The sequence below is a fragment of the Fundulus heteroclitus genome, chromosome 22, assembly GCF_011125445.2.
Source record: "Fundulus heteroclitus isolate FHET01 chromosome 22, MU-UCD_Fhet_4.1, whole genome shotgun sequence".
Lineage (NCBI taxonomy): Eukaryota > Metazoa > Chordata > Actinopteri > Cyprinodontiformes > Fundulidae > Fundulus > Fundulus heteroclitus.
In genome coordinates this window covers 23,002,441-23,023,429 of record NC_046382.1, presented here as the reverse complement: position 1 = coordinate 23,023,429, position 20,989 = coordinate 23,002,441, and the positions used below count along the sequence as shown (strand labels likewise).

The following is a 20,989-nucleotide window of genomic DNA, read 5'->3' as shown; positions in this document are numbered from 1 at the left end:
ACATGCGTTCAGCGTGAGGAAAACATGAGACTGTGAGCATTACAGCAAACACATACCCATTTAGCTATGGGACACCCCTGGGAGCTCTTGCCTTCTTTCCCTGTGTAGACAACAACCTCCACCCTCACTGCATTTCCTTTGGCGCCATACCTGTGGGACGACAACAAACATTTATCAACCTCAGCATGTTGAATACGATAATAATAACATGATAACCATCTATATTTGTCATTGCAACATACATACACATCCAATGATAAACGACTACTAGATTTAACCCATCATTAAGAGAGCAGTGGGAACTTGCTCAGAGACCTAGGGTTGGGGAACTATAGGAAATATTAGGATTAATTATTCAATACTAACTTCTGTTTTTTACTACACAGTCTGTGATCACTGATTGGTGCTGCTTTAAAGAATATTGGTCCCAATGTCTTGTTTTTACCAGCTTCAAAACAAGTAAAGAAAAAAAAAAGGCAGCCACGGGACCCTTTTTTACTTTTTTAATTAGTGTGCATTAGCTTTTAACTTTGGAAAGTGCCTTGAGATGACATGTTTCATGAATTGGCGCTACTTTTCAGTCTGACCCAACAAGATAAACGCAATTATCAAAATCATTATTATGACTAGTAGAAGCAGTTCTATTATATATCCCATATATTACCAGATCTGATAGCTGTCCTTCATTAAATGAAGTCACAGAAAATGTGTCAGCAGACTAAGTCAACAATGTACTCATTTTCCTGACTGTACTGCTAAAAGTAGCCACACTTAACATTAGTGAATATGCAGCTAATGATAGAGGACTACTAATATATTATTCCCTTCTGCATGTGGGAAAAACTACAACCTCTTCAGAAATCCTATCGTCTGCAGTGACCAAAATCAGCAACTTTTAGCGGCGGTTCATATACCCTTAATTGCCACCTGAGGACCTGGACTCTTTCCTATCGCAGTTAACTCGTCGGGTTTTAGTGTTGATTTCATTTTAAAACAGCATTGCTAACTTAAATATTTTATTACAGTAATATAAAAAAACTCTGAACCTTTTCATCCCTAGCACCACAATGGCTCGGTTCACCATCCTCTCTAATGCACCGTCTGTTTCCACTCATTTCCATCACAGCTATCATTAAAGAGTTTATACTTATTGCCACAGAAGCTTTTTTTTTTTTTTGTAGGAGCCAAACCACAATAATCAGACTTTATTATACTGACACTTGGGACATTAGCTTACAAAAGCTCTCCATGCATCTTAACGCTATCTGGTACTATAATTTTCTCTGAACCTAGTTGTTATTTCCTATTGGTCCAATAAGACCAGGCTGTCAGTTGGACAGTGATGGCAGCAAAGAAACAAGCTGTCATCCAAGCTTATGGGCCTCCCTGGTCTCAGCTTGAGGGGTTTCCTGTTTCAGCCTGCTTTGTGCTCATGTGTTGTATAGTGTGACAAGTGGCGCATGTGTTAAACTACCTTAACCCAAACTTCCTTCTTACTCAGGGTCTCTGTAACGTATTCCTTTACCGTTGGGGAACCAGGTGGTCCTAAGATTGTCAATTCAAACAAGTCAATTTACCTGTTTTCCATCATTTCCCTCACAGCAGCCACGTTGGGCCCTGCCCCAAGATGAGTGTAGTAAGGGCCTTCCTCCTTTTCAATGATCTGGTCTGTGAAAGACAAAAACGTAGTTTATGTTAAAACCTCCCTGGTTGCTGACGCAGCAGCACAGCTTAGAGACTATCTTCACAGGGGGAACCTCGTGTTGATGAACTGTGCATTGCAAAAATGTTCAGACCCCTCGAACTAGAGCAGCGTTATCTATCAAAGTGCAATCGTCGTTGCAGCATTAATGTTTGCAGTACTGCAATTACAAAGCGCGGGTTAGATGTGATATTTGGTAAAGTGACATATATATCAAGCTCCATGCATTCACACCCTGCTTGGCAGCAATATACTTGGCAGGTTGATTGGTCTCTAACTGCCAAATGTATATTTTTTAATGGCTGAGGTGCTTAAGCTCGCAGAAAATGGTGGTTAGAGAGATGGAAAGAGAAAGAAAAGGAAAATGTGGGTTAGCTGCAGTTGATTTCGTCTTGCGATATTCTGCAAGCCCTACCTTGAGCATTTTGTCCTCTTGTGATCTTAAACTGGTTTTATGGGACATGTCTACGCTAAGGGCCACATATTTGGGAACTTAAAGAAAAATTAAACACGGTTTTAAATGTCTTTGCGAATAAAACTCGGAGGCTACCCCCCTTTAACTGCGGTCAATTAATAAAATCCAGTGCAACCAGTTGTAATAATATAACAGCTGTTCTTCAAGGGCCTCAGAGGGTTGCAAGGGAACATTAGTGATCAAACACCACAATGAAGACCAGGGAACATGGCAGACAGATCAGGAAGAAAGTTGTTGGGAACTTTAAAGCTAGGTGAGGCTAAAAAAAAAAAGCAACATCCTAAGCTTTAAACATCTCCCAGAGAGCTGTTCAGTGGAAAGAGTACGCTGCAACCACAAACGCGTCAGGACATGGCCGTCCTGGCTAAAAAGACAGGCCAAGAAGGAAGGGTGTTAATCAGAGAAGCAACAAAGATGCCTTTGATGAATTTGGATGAGCTGCGGCGATCCACAGCTCCGGTGAGAGAAAATGTCGCCAGAGCAACTTTTAATCAAGCTCTCTGCCGATCTTTCTTTTGAGATAGTGTGGTAAGACGAAATTTCCCACAACAAGCATGCTGTGGGAGCCCGTTTTGGCCAAGATGTGGGAATGGATGGAGCTAAATACAGGGTCATCTTTGAGAAGCAAAAACATTACTGATCTGTCAGAACGGCCTAGTCAAAGTCATAAGTCCATTCTATGGCAAGACTTGATAATCGGTCTCCATTCAGCATGACTTAGCTTGAGTTACCTTGCAATGAACGGAGAAACCAATTCAGTCTGAAAGCTGGAAAGACACACCCCAAAAGGGTTTCAGCCTCAACTGCAGCCCCCAAATAAATATCCTCAAACGAAAGGTCATATTTGATTAAGAGTGAGATTACGCAACAAGATACATTAACTGTACTTCTTTTTTATACAACCATCACCATGGGCGTTGATACGCGTGGAGGGAACTGAAACGATCTCAGTGAATAATTTAAAGCAGAGTAAACTCACCAACACACTGACAGGATGGAAGATCCGCCATTTTCTTGGAAGGCGTATTGAGCAGGTTCTTGATAGGGGTATCCAGAAAACTCATAGGAGACTCCAGGAAGCTGTTGACATCGTTCTTCGTTGGCGTCGACTCCGCAGGATGAGCCCCGTCGGCAGCCGTGGACAGGACAGTGACGGACCCTGACGTCTCTAACTTGTAGTAGCTCTGCTGGCTTGGGGGAGGGGAATCAGGAGGCCCTGAAAAGCCATTCGTCAGAACATGGAACCCATTGGCGTTGCTGGGAAAAGCTGGTTTTGCGGGGCTGGTTGTGGGATCGGCACTGTGCCACAGCTCACCAACAGGCGCCGCTACCTGAGAGGACACATGGCACTCCTCTGGTCCCGCAATGAAGCCGTTGCATTGATTGTGTTGGTGAGGCAGACCGTTAGGAGACCACGGCTGGTTTGCCCGCGCCCCACCGAGGTTCGTAGTTGACAGGGCGCTGGGATTTTGAGTCAGACTTTGCGTACTGTGTGTGTTACTTTGATGGATCAGATGCCTCATTCCCTCCTGAGCCTCAGCCAAGTACTTCTTCAGCTCGATTTGAGCCAGAGGCAAAAATAAGTTGTACTTGCGGAGACGGCTTGACTTCCCGTGCGGGAGACCGTTCTGGCCTCTGCTCCTCTCCCCGGCTGGCATCCTTGAAGAGAGCGGGGCCCTGTGGCTGCCGCCCTCTTGTAATCCGTCGCTTTTCCTCTTCCTGGGCTTGGAGGGCGTAGTTTTGGTTTTTTTTAAGGGGGGCTTTCTCTGACCGGGGGCTTTCTGGGAGTTGTAGTTGTACTTTATGGCTGACACGGGTGTTCCCTTAGGGGGGTCGTTCTCTGACTGCTGATTGTGTCGCGTCTGGATGATGAAGGCCAGATCGGCCAGCTGAGCTGCCACTTCCTCCTCGTCCCTGTTCCTTCTCACTTTATTGACGCACCTTTCCCTGTCCTCCGCCAGTCGCTCGTGATCCCTGCTGGACTCTCGGTGGACGGAGTCCTTATAGCTAAACTGTGAATTGATGACACAAGGAACATGACCCTTCCCTGTCTCCCTGCAGCTGGAGCCCATGTCGGGCACAGGAGGTTTTGTGTCGGAGCTCAACCTTCGGGAGCATTGAATGACATTCCCCTGCCTGGCCACAGGGGGGCGTATCACTGACGTCTGGTGTTGTGGTGAGCTGATGACCGAGACTTTGTTGTAGTGGATGGCTGATGCTGGTTTAGCTTCTTGCCGTGCAGGATTTGTGGTGAAAGGGGGGGAACGGGAAGAGATGGGAAGTTCACCATTACGTTCGGCTTTAATGGGACCTGAGGGGCTTTGAGGTATAACGGCCAGCTGGGTCAAGGCCTCGATAGCAATAGCCTGATCAAAACTGAGGTTTCTTCTCTCCGCCAAGGACTGCACGCTGGGCAACAGGACGCTTTGAGGTTCACTTTTGACCGCCTGGAGAGTCCTTTGCAAATGAGCAGGAGTGCTTTTCTTCAACTCGTCTTTTTCTGTTTTGACAAAGTGCAAATCTGGCGGCTCTGTTTTGATGGAGTGCAGAATCGAAGGCCGTGTCCCGAGAAGTTTCTCCTCCAGCCCCTTCCTCTCTGTGACGGACAGGCACACCACCGCCGCCAGCATCGACAGTGGGTCTTCGCACGTATCATCACCTTCTCTACTCAGCGGCGCGGTGGTCTGCTCAGTGATCCACAGCCACGGCTCCTCCAGTTTGATCTTCTTTAGTGGAACTGGCATGTCGTCTGGAGGCGTCCTTGGCCCATTCTCGGAGCTGTCTTTCGGGATTGCGGCGATTATAGTCCTTTGAAGCTCTGTTGCCATTGTGGTCCTTTTACGTGCTGATTTCAGATCAGACTGAGACCCATCGGTCCCGTTAGCACCATTAGGCTTTGTAAAACTCTCATCAGAACCATTCTGATTAGTCACAGAAGAGCATATGTGTCGGTGAAGTGCAGCGTTGGTCAAATCTATCTCTGGCTCTCTTTTAATAAGTGCTGGACGTCCACCTTGGTTGGCGAATGACTGAACGATGACGGGAGATTGAGGATGAGGTGTGGGGCCATCCTCCTCCTCGTCCTCCTCCGCTGCCACGTGGGTATCCTCCATCTGTGCCTTGCCTTTGCCATTTACCAAACCGATTTCCGGAGCCACCTGAGGAGCAGAGGAGAAACATGAAGAGGAGAGGTGACTCAACAAGCTCAGGCAGAATACAGTGATTCAGTTCACTCTCGACAATCACGGCACACAGACTGCCTCTCAGTTTGGCACGAGCATCTGCTGCAGCCACTATTAAAGCTGTGGAAATCATCACAGCAAACAAAGAATCTGCCATCTATAAAATATATAATGCAGGAATCCTAAAGCTTTAAACACTGCTAATTATGGACACTGACGGTTCATTGGAAAAGTACTCACACCCTTTTTGTCACATTTTTACAACCTCAAATTGCAATAAATCTGTACAGGGATTTGATTGGTTAAACCGACCAGAAAGCAGAGCATAATTATGAGGTCTAAAGAAAATGATGCAAAGCTTTCAATTCTTTTAAGAAATACAAACCTGGAAACTGTGGTGTACATATCTATCTAATAGTTCTACTCTGATACCCCAAAGTAAAGAGTCCACTCGTGTGTAATGTAAAAATGCAGCTGTTCTGTGAGGGCTCCAGAAGTCACCAGAGGTGTAATTCAGAGGTTCGTTAGAGAACATTGGAATAAACAACACCATGCAGGCCAAGGAACACAGCAGACAGGCCATGGACAAACGTTGTGGAGAAGTTTAAAGCATGGTTAGGTTATAAAACGAAAAAAACTCTGAACACATCACGGATCTCTGTTCTAGCAAACATCTGAAAACTAAGAGTATATGCGAACCTGTTCAAACATGACAGTTCACCTAAAATTAATCGTAGAGTATTAATCAGGGAAGAAGCCAAGAGGTCTGTGGCAACTCTGGAGGAGCTGCAGAGATCCACAGCTCAGGTGGTAGAATCTCTTGACAGGAAAACTATTATTAGAGGACTCTACAAATCAATCAATTTGCTAAAAGCCATGTAGGGGAAACAGCAACATGCTGAAGAAGGCGTCGCTGATTGGATGACACCAAAACTGAACCGCATGCCCTACATGCAAACAACTAGGTGAACAGGAACACCAGCAATGCCTTTCCCCCCCTCAGCACACTATCCAAACAGTAAAACACTAACACCATCATGCTGCTGTGATAGTTTTCTTCAGCAGGCAAAGGAAGCAGGTCAAAGCCAATGGGAGGATGGATGGACCTAAGTCAACAGCAATCCAAACACAAACTCTTTGCCCAACATGCAAATTTCTGGCAAAAAAAAATCTACCATGCACATTACCCTACAAACAACATACATGGTTAAACACGGCGGTGGCAGTATCATGCTGTGGGTTTGCTTTCCTTCAGCACAGACAGGCGAGATCATTAAAGCTGGCGGGAAGATGGATGGAGCTAAACGCAGAGAAATCCTGCAGCAAAATCTGTTATGAGGCGGCAGAAGACTTGACGGCGACATGGGGGTTCACCAGCCAGCAGGAGAACCTCCCACAAAATACAGCCAGAGCTTCAATGGATCAAAGCATATTCATGTATTAGACTGACCCGGTCAAATCCAGACCGAGATCCAATTGAAAATCAGTAGCTAGACTTGGAAACTGTTGTTCAAAGACACTCTGCATGCAATCTGTTACCTGGGCTTGGGCTATGGACACAAACCCCAGTCTCTACATGTGCAAAGCTAATACAGACATGTCACAAAAGCCTTGCACTTTTTAAATTTTTTTCTGGTAAAAACATTCGACAACCCTGCATAATATTTCTCCCACTTTAAAATGATGTCATTCTTAGCATTGGTGGTTCATCGGATAACATTCCAATAAAATACACGGGGGTTTGTGGCTCTAATGAGACAAAAGGTTCAAGATATATGAGTGGCTTTGCAAGGCACAATAATGTAAGGGCATTAGTCCACAGCTGAGGTGAGGAATCAGGCGTGCTGCTGACCCACAGGTAGCCAAGAGCCAGCGAGCAAACATTTCAGAACCACCCCGCAGTTCATGACAGCGCTGCTATCTGAGGTTCACTGAGTTCATGTATGCAGCGTGTATGTGCATGTCGTGTTCGAGGCTTTACATGGAGGTGTTTCCCTGAGCCTGTAACACAAAGTGCATATTTATGCATTTCATTCACACGGACCATATCAACCCACGAGTCTTGTCGCGTGAGCGATCCAGTGCAACTTTCCCCAACATTCAAGACTATTGACTTCAAAAAGGGGTAACAATCCCTCCAAGGTCCAAAGTGTGATCGCACATTGATTGCTCCCAAAAGCCTATGTAAACACGCACTCAAAGTAACCTGTGACTACGTGCAAACAATCATCTCCCCGACTCGTCCATGGAAGCTTTGTGTTGTTTTAGATGTTATCTCAGAAACAAGGCGGACACGTTCTTATTGTAAAAATGTGGATTAGTTACAGGTTTTAGGGCAAAGGATTCTTGTTTTTCCATATCTTGAAAGCGTGACGTCACGTTAAACCGTGTTAAACCTTCAGGAAGTTCAGGGCTGCCTGCGCTCCTCGTCAGAGGAGGGCTGACTAAACGTGCAGCAAAAATAAAACGTTTTTAAAAAGCACAAATTAAGTGCTAAAGCTAAGCCGCAGACAGGATTTTAATTTTATTTTATTTTACTGGAGGTTACCGTGCATTATTAGAAGCTGATGCTTATGTAATTTTATATGTTCACTCTAATGAACTGGCCGGACTCCAGGGGAGCTTGGGTTATGTTCTTCATCACTATTTACCTGGCATAAACGCTCATTAAACTCCACAGTCACTGATTTAAAACTGCTTGTAGAGGGAGACGCGCACACTAGCCTTACAGCCTCTCAATACAAACCAGACGCCTTTGAACTAACAGAACAAACAGAAAACACATGTGTTGTGGGCGTAATTATGTATTTTTTTTCTTCCCATTTTCCATTTGGATCAAGTTGACTGTGATGCTCTATTATAGCACTGCAGAGCTTTTATTGAATCTCAACAAATACCAACACAAGTCAAAGAGATTTTTGACAATATTTTAAGAAGAGCCATATAATCTTAAAAAGTGAACCCAAAGCTGGCCCCTTGTACACAACTCAGAAAAGTCCTTTTTTTTTGGGTGATGTACACAGTGTGTTTTGTTTGGAGGAGGCATGTGGTGTACGAAGAATTGAGCCTTATGATGCGCCGCATGTGATCACTTCAGGGTCACCATGCGTTCAGATGGCTATTCACTCGATCTTTTCAGAGCTAAATGCCTCCAAGTTGGAAACATGAGCATGAATGCAATTTTAAATTTGGGCCTTTATTGATGCACTTGAATCATTCATTTTCAATCGGGAGATGGATTACACAGCAAACAACTTTGATACATTTCAAACACAAGAAATGGGTTTGAATTTAGTCAATTTTTTAATTTATTTTTTGCTATAAACAAGATTCTGGCATAATTCTTCTAGGAGGCTTTACCTCTGGTGAAGTTCCTTTAAACCGGCTGGTAACCTCAGACGAAGAGGTCAGAGCTCTAGGAAGGCTGTTACAGAAGCCGATTTGCTCCTTTCAAAACATGTTTTTCATGCATGTTTGGGACTTTTGTGCTGATGACAAAGTCTTTGCAAGTTTTACCAACATGACCCAAACTTCTCCCCCAGAAAGAAGCAAATTCTGTTGCCCACCAAGCTCAAATCAATCATAAACTGGAAACTGGTGGAAAAACAGCGTTGCTGTCAACACCATTATGAAGGGCGCTGACCAAAACGTACACCTTTGGATTTGGAACTGAAAGAAGAAACCAAAGGGCGATCTGAGATCTGAAGGGATAAATAATGAGCGATACGTCATTTCAGGGAGACTTATTTCAGTGTAGTCTGTGTTTACGGATCAAGTCAAACCTTTCACAGATCAGGCTGTTGGAGTAGGCTTTGCTTCCCCTGATGATAATGACTCTTCTGCCAGTTCATCACAATTTCTTCCTTGGATTATATTCAGATAAATACAGACCGTTGCAGATTGGGAATACACCAAACTGCAGGTTTGGAGATACTTTGACCCAATCATTGGGTCCATCACATTTGTCAAACTCACCTAACACCTTATTTTTAACAATTTTCTATTGCTTCTAAAATCAAATCTAAAGATAAATGTTTACTTGGTACACCAAATGCCATAATGAAGAGATAATCAGAGGTTATAAACTGACTGATGTATGTTTTGTATTATATAATATGTACCGTGTTTATCTCCACTGACAAACCTCTCTATATTGAGTCTATATTAAGTGTGTAAATGCAACTGAGTAGGTTTTATTTAGTTATGACTATAATCAAGAGGGAACACTTAAATAAAGGTAACAGAACAAAGCGTGCCACTAATAATTGAAGCCAAAAAGAAACACCTACATCTATATGAGTAATGGTTTTCTTTATACCGTTGGTGGAAACCTCTTGCAGATTGCATCTCCTGCGATTGCACTGCTCCTAAGTTTGAACAGATTGCTTGATACTTTAAAGCCGTCCGTAAAGTCCGTAGTTTAAACTTTGTAGAGATTTACCTATGAGAATAGGTGAAGGAATTTGCATGCAGAGATGGGCCACAGCAATCTACCAATGAAAGTGCAGGAGAGGAGGCACACACCAAAAAGGGAAGGAGGAAGAGGTAGTGTGTCACAATGTGCTGTTTTCAATGACAAAACAGTCCTGGCCGTCTTCCAGCACTGCAGCAGACTCACACGTGCCAGGATGCATGTGCATGCAACGCTACATGCACCCAACTTTTTATCATCTTAAAGCGAAATCAAAGCAGAGCGGCTGTTTTCAATTCTGTTGTATTAGGCTTTATGATAACAGTGAGCCAAATGGAGAGTGAAAATAACGAGTCATGTGTTCTCATTTAGGCACTGGGTCTCTGGAGAGAGAGTTGGGTCTGCTATTTGTTAGAACGGTGTTTCTGTGCAGAGCGGCCTCTGTGAGTATGAGGTTACTCTTACTTTGAAGTATTGCACTGTTTCAAAAGCAAACATGTTTCTGTAAGTTTCTTTTCATAGTCAAAATTTTAAGCCCGTCATAATTTTAAAGGGCAAATATCACAGGGGCCGTAAATTACAAATGTATTATAAAGCCATAATATCATGATTATTCAAAGCATGACACTTAAATCAATCATAATCAACATTTACATTGTTTTCCAAAGAAATAAGTTATTAAAAATCACTTTTTGACCCCAAAAAAGCTTTTGTACCAAGCCCTCTCTACAGCAGGATGTTAGTACTAATATCAATGATGGCACGTTTATATAAATAGGATTTGGGTGGATTTTATTACAAAAAAAAAAAAAAACTTTTTACCAGGAATATGTTGAAAGAATGAATGTATAACCGCTTATTCGCAGCATAAGACAAAACGAGTAAGCACTTCTAAGCACAGAATAGTTCAAAACAGTGGCAAGCAGAGATACTTTCTGATATGGCCCGACATGTGGGCGGTTGCTCAGGGGGGCATTAGAAAGGGGTGGGGCACAAGCACCAGATAAAATAAACTTAAACTTTTATACTTAATTGTGTTTTTGTCTTGCAGCTTACGTTCAGTGACATTCACTTACAGTACATCAGGAAATATTTTAAAAAGCACCAACAGGACAGTTGAGAGCACAACCACTGTTTGTGGGCAAAACATTTATCAGGGAGAAAAAATACTTTTTTTTTCAAAGGGTTTCTACTGTATATCTATCCCGTGTCAGTACAATAAGTCTGCTGATGTACCAAGGTTGCACTGAGTCCATAACCACTCTCTCTAAACAATCCTTTTGCATGTTTAGCCATGGTAATTAGGAGAGTGTGTTTGTTTGCAGCTGCAGTCTGATTGTATATCAGTATTTTAACCTCTGTACCATCTGCTACACGTGTAGCATCACCCCGAAGTGACGCTTTAGGGCTAAAAGACATATTGTGGGGAATCTAACTACAAGCAGACGGTCAGCATATGAGCCGCGTGAAAGACGCTATCCTTGGAATGACGCTTTCAAGGTTTGCTAATATAAAGTAGGTCATTCTGGTGGCACAGATGTTGGGTGGAATGTGCCTTTTTATATCTGAGTAACAATCCTGGTGAAAACTAGAGTAGCGTTTTAATGCTATGAATTACAGCATTGGATACATTTAAGACAGTGGTGCATTAAAACCAGACTTCTCTCTTCACTAAGTACCTTTTAATCCCTGCTATTGTTTCCAGACGGCGCTTCTCCTGATTAATCAACACATAAATCTTCACTTTATGAACTCAAATCTGAGAAGAAGAGTTTGCAATTATACACGCGTCTCTCTGATGGCCATAGTATTACGACTTTGACGTCAAAGTTTGGCGTTACAAATTAAAGATATGCAAAGTTTGGCAACTTTCTGCTGCGCTGTTTGCGCTTTTAAAAACATTTCTTAATGGAAATAAATGTTACTAAGATAAGCTTCGAGCTAAAAAACACAGAAGAGTATAAGAAGTTGTAAAATTGATTTGTTCCTTTTAAAAGGTAAAACCAAGGAAAGCAAGGGCTGCTAAGGACAAGAGGGCTATCCAGACAAACACTTACTTAGAGGCTTAACGAGGCAACAAAACTGACAACTTTGTTAATCCTAACGAGCTACAGAATGTTTTCATTCCCAAAAGAACAGAAAAAGGACAAACTAAACCGATTTACCCGGAAAGGTAATCATTTCGAATTCAAACACTCACATTCAGCTGTGCTCATCTCCCTTACTTCACACCGCTGGAGCTGTCATTTCACAGCACTAAGAGTGAAACAATGAAAAAGCACGCTTCCTTCCTGGCTTACAGAGCCTTGCTTCATGTGCGTTTCTCTGAACACGTGAGAATTTCCTTCATTCATTCAGTGAGCGTTTCCTGTCTGGCTGCGCTGCGTGTCGCATAGTCTAATGCTCAAACCTCTACATGAAAAGTCGCAAACAGTGACAGACTTACGCAAGTGTCAATAAACATCAGAGGCTTACGAGGAACCAGCTCAGTCGGCTGTGAAATGATGCAGGCGTGGTCGAAATCATTAACTAAATTTAACTAAATTAAAAGGCATTCTCGACAAACCGCAAAGTAATAACATTATTAGTACACCAGCCAAATGAGTTTGGTTTGCCAAGTTACAACAAGTGTCAACTCAAGGTTTAAATTGTCGTATCTGCCACAACAATCCAAGAGAGAAAAGAGGAAGCAGTGGGGATCTACCGAAATTCGAAAACTGGAGAAAAATAAATAAATAAAAGAGCTTGTTCTCATGAAGCTAAACTTCCCAAGAAAGCCCAGAGCAGTCCTCTGTGTTTTAGCAGGAGTATCAACAGCAGTTTCCAAAACAGGGTCGCTGCTGTCAGCTGATTCCAGGGTGACCAAATCAGACAAACAGAAGAGCTCCTCTGCAGGCGGCTCATCTGCAGCGAGACAAAGCGCCTCAGGGTGAAACGCTTCAGCTGCTTCTTTACCTCATCTGTCCTTAGCAGGAAAAGCCCCTCAGGTTTTGGCCGGATCCTCCTAAATGGTACCGGTGGCCATCTTGCTACGCCTTCCTCCAGACTCAACAAAAACGCTGGCTACAGTAGCCATGCGTAGGGCAAACACCCGGGAGTCATGACTGAGGTGACTGTGTGCATCTGTGACAAAGTGCTGCAGCAGCCGCAGCACGGTCGGATTCCCCGTGCTCCACACACACATAACACACACACACACACACACACACACACACACACACGGGATGCCAATTGCAGATGCAGACAGAGCATCCTCAGCCAATGGGATGAGGAGCTCAGAAGCTTGTAAATTATCTTCCATGCCTAGACTCTCCCTAAACAAAGGATCCCCTATGTGGGCTTTTTACTCCAGCCCTATGCACAGAGACAGCAGGAAAGCTGTGGAGCGGACGCTGCGCATGCTGGATCTGGATCACACCAGACAACTCTCAGCTGAAATGCTGACCCCTCATTTTCCTGACGTTTGAGTGATACGTTTAGGTTTGTTTTATATAATCTGATTTTATTAAGCTTAAAGTGCAAAATGTGAAAAAAAAAAGTATTTTTTTTTTGTATTTGATAAGAGCTGATTAAGGGATAATAAACTAAATCCAATCTCTGGTCGACTGATTGGCGCATTTCTAATATTGGATTTACAAAACACACCTTTTGCCAATTAATTTAGCTAATGTACAAGTGAACCTCAGTTTATTAACGAGACTGAAGAGCAATGTTTAACTTTACTACTTGGGATTGTGTTTTTTTAACGGAAAAACAGCTTCTTTATTTTTTTTTTAATCTTTAGCATCTGTTTAGCTTCATATAAAGAATGCGGACAAAAGCAGCTCTGTACATTAGGCTTGTTCTCAAGACATATGGGGTGGAAAATAATCAACATAATACGTATATAATACTTTAAATATGATTCTTGGGTAAAATAATTTATGTATTATTGTCTTTTTAAAAATTTTGTTAAACCTGTTTGCTGTTGCCATGAGCCGGATAACTGAGAATTTGCACAGGCAATATTATATCTCACAGATTTACAACGTGGCTGGATTTTTACTCTTAGTGCTGTGAAATGACAGCAGTGCTATGTTTACACGGCAGGTTTTGATGCTCATTTCTGACTTTTTGTCCTGAAATCAGATATTTTTTGTGAGGTTGTTCATACTGCTAATTAAATGCGACCAACATCAGAGTTCTGTCTGAACGGTTAAAGAGCCCAAAGCGACCCGCATGCACAGGTGACAGAAGAAGAAAGTAGACGTTACAAGCAGCACACTGTTTACAGAAAGGTTTAACTGTTACTAGAAGTGTTCAAGAAAAAAACAAAACATGAATACCGGTGTCTCCCTCTGTGTTATTATGAAGTTGTTAAGCAATGGGGGGCCAAAAATATTAAGACCACATCATAAGAAGAAGAAGAAAGGTAAGAAGAAAACAGTTAACAGTGGTTTTTGTGACTGAGCCGTGACTGCTGCTGCTGTAGAGAAGTCTGGTGGATGTGCAGTGAGAGCCAGACAGTGACGTAAAAGATGGATGAAATGTGACGTGACCATTCAGACTGCAGACGCTTGGCAAACTATTGAATACGTTTCTGATTCAGCACCACATATGAAAGTGGAACAAATCAGATTTTTTGGGAGGGTGAAAAGATCAGAATTAGGCTATTCACACTGCCATGAAAAAGACGGATATGAGTTGCATAATACAATACAACTTTAAAACTTTTAAAAACAACACCGTTGACCACAGTGCTGAACACCGATAAAAACGAATAAAATGCAGAAATGCCCTTGGCAGCTCTAGCTTGCAGAATTACTATTAAACTATGACCTATTAATAAAACATAAAACATCACAATAATAAAACTAATAACAATAAATAAGCATAGGGGTAAAAATATTAGATTTGGGTCGCATTTGCCTGCAGTGTGAACATAGCTTATGATGTGCTGAGCTTTGGAAAAATGCCTAAACCCATTGATTTTTTTTAGCTGTGAATCTATGCCAACGCTGTTTCAACGCAAATCACAGACAGATTTATTCTCTGCAGGAGAAGCTGGTGTCACATGACAATTACCCTCTGCCTTTCTTCAAATGCACTCATTTTTTTTAGCACATGATTTGTAATGAGGGAGTTCTGCACTCTAACAGCTCAAAGCCAGGTTTACTTTTCCCTTGCTGCTTTTAAGTGACCCCACAAAGTAATATATGCATAGGACACATCTCTCTGCAACTTTTTAAAAATCTGGTGAAATCTAGAAATGGTCAGGACAGAATTTGCATGCACGCACGCACGCACACGCACACACACACAAGAAGATGTAAGGCTTGCAGAGAAGGGATGCAACAATAGGGTGAAGCAATCCCTCCTTTTCAACATGACGATGAGGCCAAGAAGCTGGGGTCATGCCGGGACAAAGGAGTCTAAAGTGCAGTCAGAGCCAGTGCTCGTGGTTAACACTCCAGCCGCCAGACTCAACCATGTGCTTCACTGTGGAGGCAGAGATAGGGCTAGCCGAAACAGTAAAAATCTACACGAGTCCAGCGTGCAGACGGCATTAAACACAGCGGATCAAGTAATAAGAACCGGAACCAAACGATAAACAACAGAGTGGTTTGGACAACAGATGATTTGTGCACATCTTGTTGCAGGTTACGGTTTATTGATGTGCAATAATAGCACAGACCTGAACAGCGAAGTGTAATAATTTCTGATAAAATGTGTGCACTGCATTCCCCGCTGGCCTGTTTTTGTCACGGTCAGGTCATCAGTATGTCAGTTACATGCTTTCAACTTATCAGAGTCAACCTCCCGCGCCGCATGGCTGCACACACGTGTGGTTTCATGGCAAACATTTTTTTGAAACCTGACGCTGGGGAATATGATAACAGAGATATGAGCAGTCAACTAGCTGACATATTTATGTCATTGATGCCAAAAACCTTGTCTCAATTTGTTTCTGACTAAAGTAAAATCTGGAAACCAGCATTTTTTTTTTTTTTACATTTCAGAAAAACTAACCCAAAGCAGAAAAACAGGCTCACCTGTAGACTTAAACGCGTTTAGGCACAAACCTGTCCTAGAGGGAACTTCAGGAACACAAAAATACCTTTGCTCTGCTGAAAGCAGTGACAGAAATTTGCATTAAAACAACACATGTACAGCTATTTTGAATTGCAAGACTGATTCAGGTCAAAAGCTAGCCCAAGAGTAGCAAGTTCTGATAAATCTATTGTATGCAATCCACTGCATTCATCTGGTATACATGTGTTAGCATCTTGCCACAGAATCATGTTAGAGACTCAGGATTTAGATTTTGTGTAGTCACAAAGAAACGTGTAACAGAAATCATAAAGGATGATTCTTTTACCTGGCTTTCTGTTAATTAGAAATCGTTTTGTCCCGTTTAGAAACGCTTACTGCACGCTCCTGCCTTCCCCCGGAGGTTATAATTACAATTGTTACCACTGAGCTCTGCCTCGACAGGCAGCCCAACAGGTTTGTCATTTTAGACAACCCAAATAACAACCCAAGCTTGTGTAAAAATACACACCTACCAACTGTTACCATGTCACTATCAGTCAACACGTGCTTCTCAGGCTTTTACATCGCTACATGCAGTCACATCCTTCATGCCTCCACAACAGTTTTAAAACAGATCTAGGAAACACTAAAAGAGTCCCTGAAGCTTAAAGAGCTAAACCAGCATTGTGTCTATCCATAACACCTAGCATGCATGTTTAGACTCTCTGTTACAGCAGGTCCTAAAGAAAGTTGTCCTTAAAAAAAAAAGAAAAAAGGAGACAGCAGTTAGAAATGTACATTCAGCAGAGGCTTGTTTGTGTGACTAAAAGTATCTTTTGAAAAAAGCAAACATATTTTTCATCAAACCCTCAATTCTGCATGAAAATCGTCGCTTTTGTATTGGTCTGATGCAATATTCTAATCTTAAATGCTGTGTTTTTATTAGCTGGAGGTGGGAATGAAGGCTTTAAAACATCATCAGTCTGTTAATCTCTACAGTATAATGAGTGGAGTTACTGAACAAAATAAACTTTTTAATAATTTTCCATTTCTTTAACATGACTGTCTTAGTAATCCGAACCACCAAGGGGACGGCAAAATGTGTGACAGCTAATAACTCGACTATCTGACTATGGTGAGCTGTGTGTCTTTAAAACAACATGAGCTCACCATCTTTAATCGTCCTTGTCTTAATCCCACCAAAGTTGCTCTGAGTCAATGTGTTGCTTAGAGCTGGAGTTACAATCTGTGTGTCTTTACAAAAAAATTAGAAAAATATCCAGCAGACCTGCTACATGGCCTGGGAGTCATCATCCTTTAATTGTCGATTGTTTTTGCAAGTAACTCGCTAGAAATCATTGCTTTACTCTTGGTACTTTATTAAACATTTTAAAAGATAACATACATCTACTTTATCTATCTTTTCTGTGTGTATTTTACTGCCATCTACAGTGTGGGTGTGTAGGTGTAATAATGTAATTACTGTACTCCCCCTAAATGTAAGTAAAGAACAGATTCACTGATTGAGTGACTGATAACAGAAACTGGGGGATTTTCAGCTTGATGGACCGTGACAGGTGACCCGCCGGATCACCAGGAGTCATCTTTCTGAGCAGCGAACGCACCATACATGTGGAAGGTGCTACCAGGCCAACGCTACTTGATGTGAACGCTGTTCCTGAAGGAAGAACACTCACAAGTTTATCTATTTTCAGTAACAGCAAGATACTTAAAATAACCTCAGGGAAAGCCCAGCAGTGAAGAAAAGGTATTCCAAGAAAAAGTAGACAGCTCATTCAGGCTGCAAGAGAGCGAGAGAGAGCAGGACTTTTAGCAGATGACAGCTTTAACAGGGTACAGAAAAGGTGGTATCCTTAATGCTTTTGAGCTCTCAACCTCTCCCTGCCTTTTTGGATATCTAAGAGTGTGGGAAGGGATCTACACGTCCAGGTTATGCTAATGGTCACTCTGCGTTATCTCTGATGCTAGCCATGTTAAACACTAATCTCTACTATATAAGGTTTTGAAATCAGTTTAAGTTGTAAACTGTATGTTTGTAAAATAGTAAAAACCCAGTCACTGCTTTCGGACACAGTGGTTTGACATCATCTCTCTGCTTCTAATATTTTACAATGAATGCTTGTGACAGAATGGCTAGAAAAACCAAATATTCCCAATGTTCTTCTTATGCCTCATATTATAGTTTTTACAGAGACAATTTGAAGAGATGGTTGCTGGCCGCTCAAACCCTTAGAAAAAGAAGAAATTTAAAATTGTCCATAAATCTCTGATGGGTACATACCTAAAGGTAATCAAAAATGTTTTTGAATACTTTACCAAACTATAAAAAAAAATGGCTAAAACTCATCAGGCACGTGCAACAATGTATTGAGCACCCACTTCTCTAATAAACTCCCACGTTTCTTCCATTTAAGCAACAGCCAAGCTTGCATTAAGAACAAGTCTGGACATTAATCACCACAGGTCATGGTACACACACACACAGAAAGAGAAAGAGAAGTACAGAAGTCCATCTCTGAAGCAATCGTAAACTGTCTCTGACACAAGTAGCGGCTGACCCTCTGAGTTCATAGAAAGTTAAGGAAAGTGGAGGAATAGCGGGCGGAGATGTATCTGAAACTGTGTGCGTCAGCATATTTATTACAGATAAAATGAGTACAAAAAGACTACAGGAACATCAGCCTGACACTTTGCTTTGGCCTGCCACCATGGTGCTCATCCTGTTGAAGCATGCACCCCCCCGTCTCCACCAACCACACGTTTAAACACCTCTGTGTGCAGGTCAAAGGCCAAACAAATCCAACACACTGAACAACAAGACCGTGAGGGTTAATAAACCTTAAAACCAAAGCCTGTGTTACCCGAGAGCCGTCTGCTCTCATTGTGAAGAAGGCCTGCTCACATGATTGCATCTGCAGACGCAGGACTGTGACTTAAAGCCCACACTGTGACTTGCAGAACATTCCTCAGCAGGCTCTCGTCTTCGCCTACAAAACACACCCACAGCCCATAAACACAAACAGACAAATGGACTTCCTGTCTGGATAGCTTCGGTGCCCCGGGAGTGAGGTTATTTTAGGGATAGAGCCGATTCTCACTCGCACTTCCATCTCACGAGACCGTATTATATAACTACAATGCAATTCTTGAAATGAAATATGCAACACTCAACACCACACCCAAAGCCCACAGTGTCGGGGCCAACGGCAGCCGGTCAGCATAGAGGGGACGTCAGGTCTCTTTCTCCTCCACAGTCTGTCCCAAAGAGGAGTCGAGTAGTTCAAAACGTGCGCACCTCAACAACCTGTGCAGGGTGCATGGAAATGTGACCGAATGTTTAGGACAGGCAGCCTGCGATGGTACTAGCTAGTGAACATAAGGGGGTTCTGTCTCAATACATTCTCAACGTGTCTGCAAGGGGCGATTTGGTCAAAAGTGTCCAGGAGCTACCGATGTTGAGGCTATTCAGAAGTGAAGCTTTGATTATACCTGAGGGTTTTTTTTTTAACACCAATGTATTCCCTGTGCTAAACTGATGTTCATTCTTGATAAGCGGCAGTGTCCTATTGGTTTCCCCCGGTGAAGCTGTAAACCTCTCCACAGCTTTATTTGTGACCTTCCTGCTCTGCTTCTGCTCTCCCAACAAACCCCTGAGGTCTTCCCTGAACATCTGCATTAAAAAGTGGAGGTGGGCACAAAAAGTCTGAGGCGGTTCCTTTTTTTAAAAAAAAATGAGAACAAAACTATCCTTAAACACTCAACTTTAACCTAAAAAATAACACATTAGAACTGGAACAACATGAGCTCACCATCTTTAATCGTCCTTGTCTTAATCCCACCAAAGTTGCTCTGAGTCAATGTGTTGCTTAGAGCTGGAGTTACAATTGGGGTTTTAAAACTAACTTTAAAAATGCTGTTTACATCTTATCTTGGAAATGCAGATTAGATTAGATTCAACTTTATTGTCATTACACAGGTACAGGTACAAGGCAACGAAATGCAGTTTAGGTCTAACCAGAAGTGCAATAGCAGCAAGTGCAGGATAAACAATGGTTCCATAAGTACAGGACATGGATTATTACTGAATAAATATAGAGATGGATACTATTATAAACAGAATTTTACTGATAGATTTGTCCTATGAGTATAATATATAGATAACCAGTATTGTGAACTGAATTTACAGCTGGATGTGTACTGAATATAATATACAGATGGATATTACTATGAGTAAAGTTTTACAGATATGTACAATAGCATAACCAATAGCAGTTCCATCTCTTAAACTGCCGAGGTGGTGTTAATAAATAGTATTTTAGATGGTGGTCTAAACTACCTTTGAGATGCTGCCAGTTTATACCTACCAAAAACTGAATTGCTGTTCTCTAATGTAGTGTGAAGAGCATTCACAAAGATGTTTAATGCAGCATCAGTAAATTAATCTGATCATCCTCAGACTTGTTTAAAGTAAAGGATAACAGTGATTGGTCTAGTAGTCAAACAGTCTCCTCGCACTCCAATGCTCTACTGAAACTCAGAATAAATCACAGGGAGGAGCAAATGTTTACTAGATGACATGTTTTTAGCAACACAATGCCTTGTCACTGAGGTGGTTTCAAACCAGCACTGTTCCAGGACCAGAAACAACCACCTCTAGCCCTAGCCGTGTTTTAGCACTGGAACCATTCTTGTGAAAAACAAAAAATGTAAAAGAAAAATGACCCTAAAGGCATCTCCAAATTTTGATCTTTTGTAGGACTTTTATTTTCTGGGTTGTCCTTTGATACGTTCTCTCTGCATGATCCTGCTCAGCAGCACCTCAGTCACTTTGGATTTTATGATGTTTTCTTTTGTCTTTAGATACACAGACATTTGTATTTTGGTGTTTCACTGAGTTCAGGCTAAAATGCCAAACCTGTCTGAAGCTGTTTTAAACTCAAAGGGTGAATCCTATACTTTCCCTTTCTCTGACCATTTTTGGTTATAATTAGATTTGATGTGTTCATGTTATGGGTTAGGAGAATAACCGTTTTTTTAGTTTGTTTTGTAAGAAAGAGCTAAGAGTGCATCAATCTGGACTTTCTTGTGCCATACTCTAAACAAACGTGCTACCAGGTATGCTCACAAAGCATTTTAATGTTTGTGTGTTGTATTTTGATATGTTTAGAACGGATGTCAATCTTACT

General features: G+C 42.0%; 1 protein-coding gene across 2 annotated transcripts in view; it reads right to left on the bottom strand.

Annotated features, from left to right (window-relative positions):
• tet1 (tet methylcytosine dioxygenase 1) overlaps nt 1-20,989 on the bottom strand; it is a 41,405-nt gene that overhangs the window by 6,598 nt on the left and 13,818 nt on the right. For both annotated transcript variants that reach the window (XM_012880525.3, XM_012880524.3), the window contains exons 3-5: nt 3,157-5,335; nt 1,578-1,668; nt 57-150 (exon numbers count right to left, since the gene is read on the bottom strand). In XM_012880525.3, the coding sequence (XP_012735979.2) occupies nt 57-150; nt 1,578-1,668; nt 3,157-5,335 (2,364 nt within the window). The remainder of the gene's footprint in view (nt 1-56; nt 151-1,577; nt 1,669-3,156; nt 5,336-20,989) is intronic.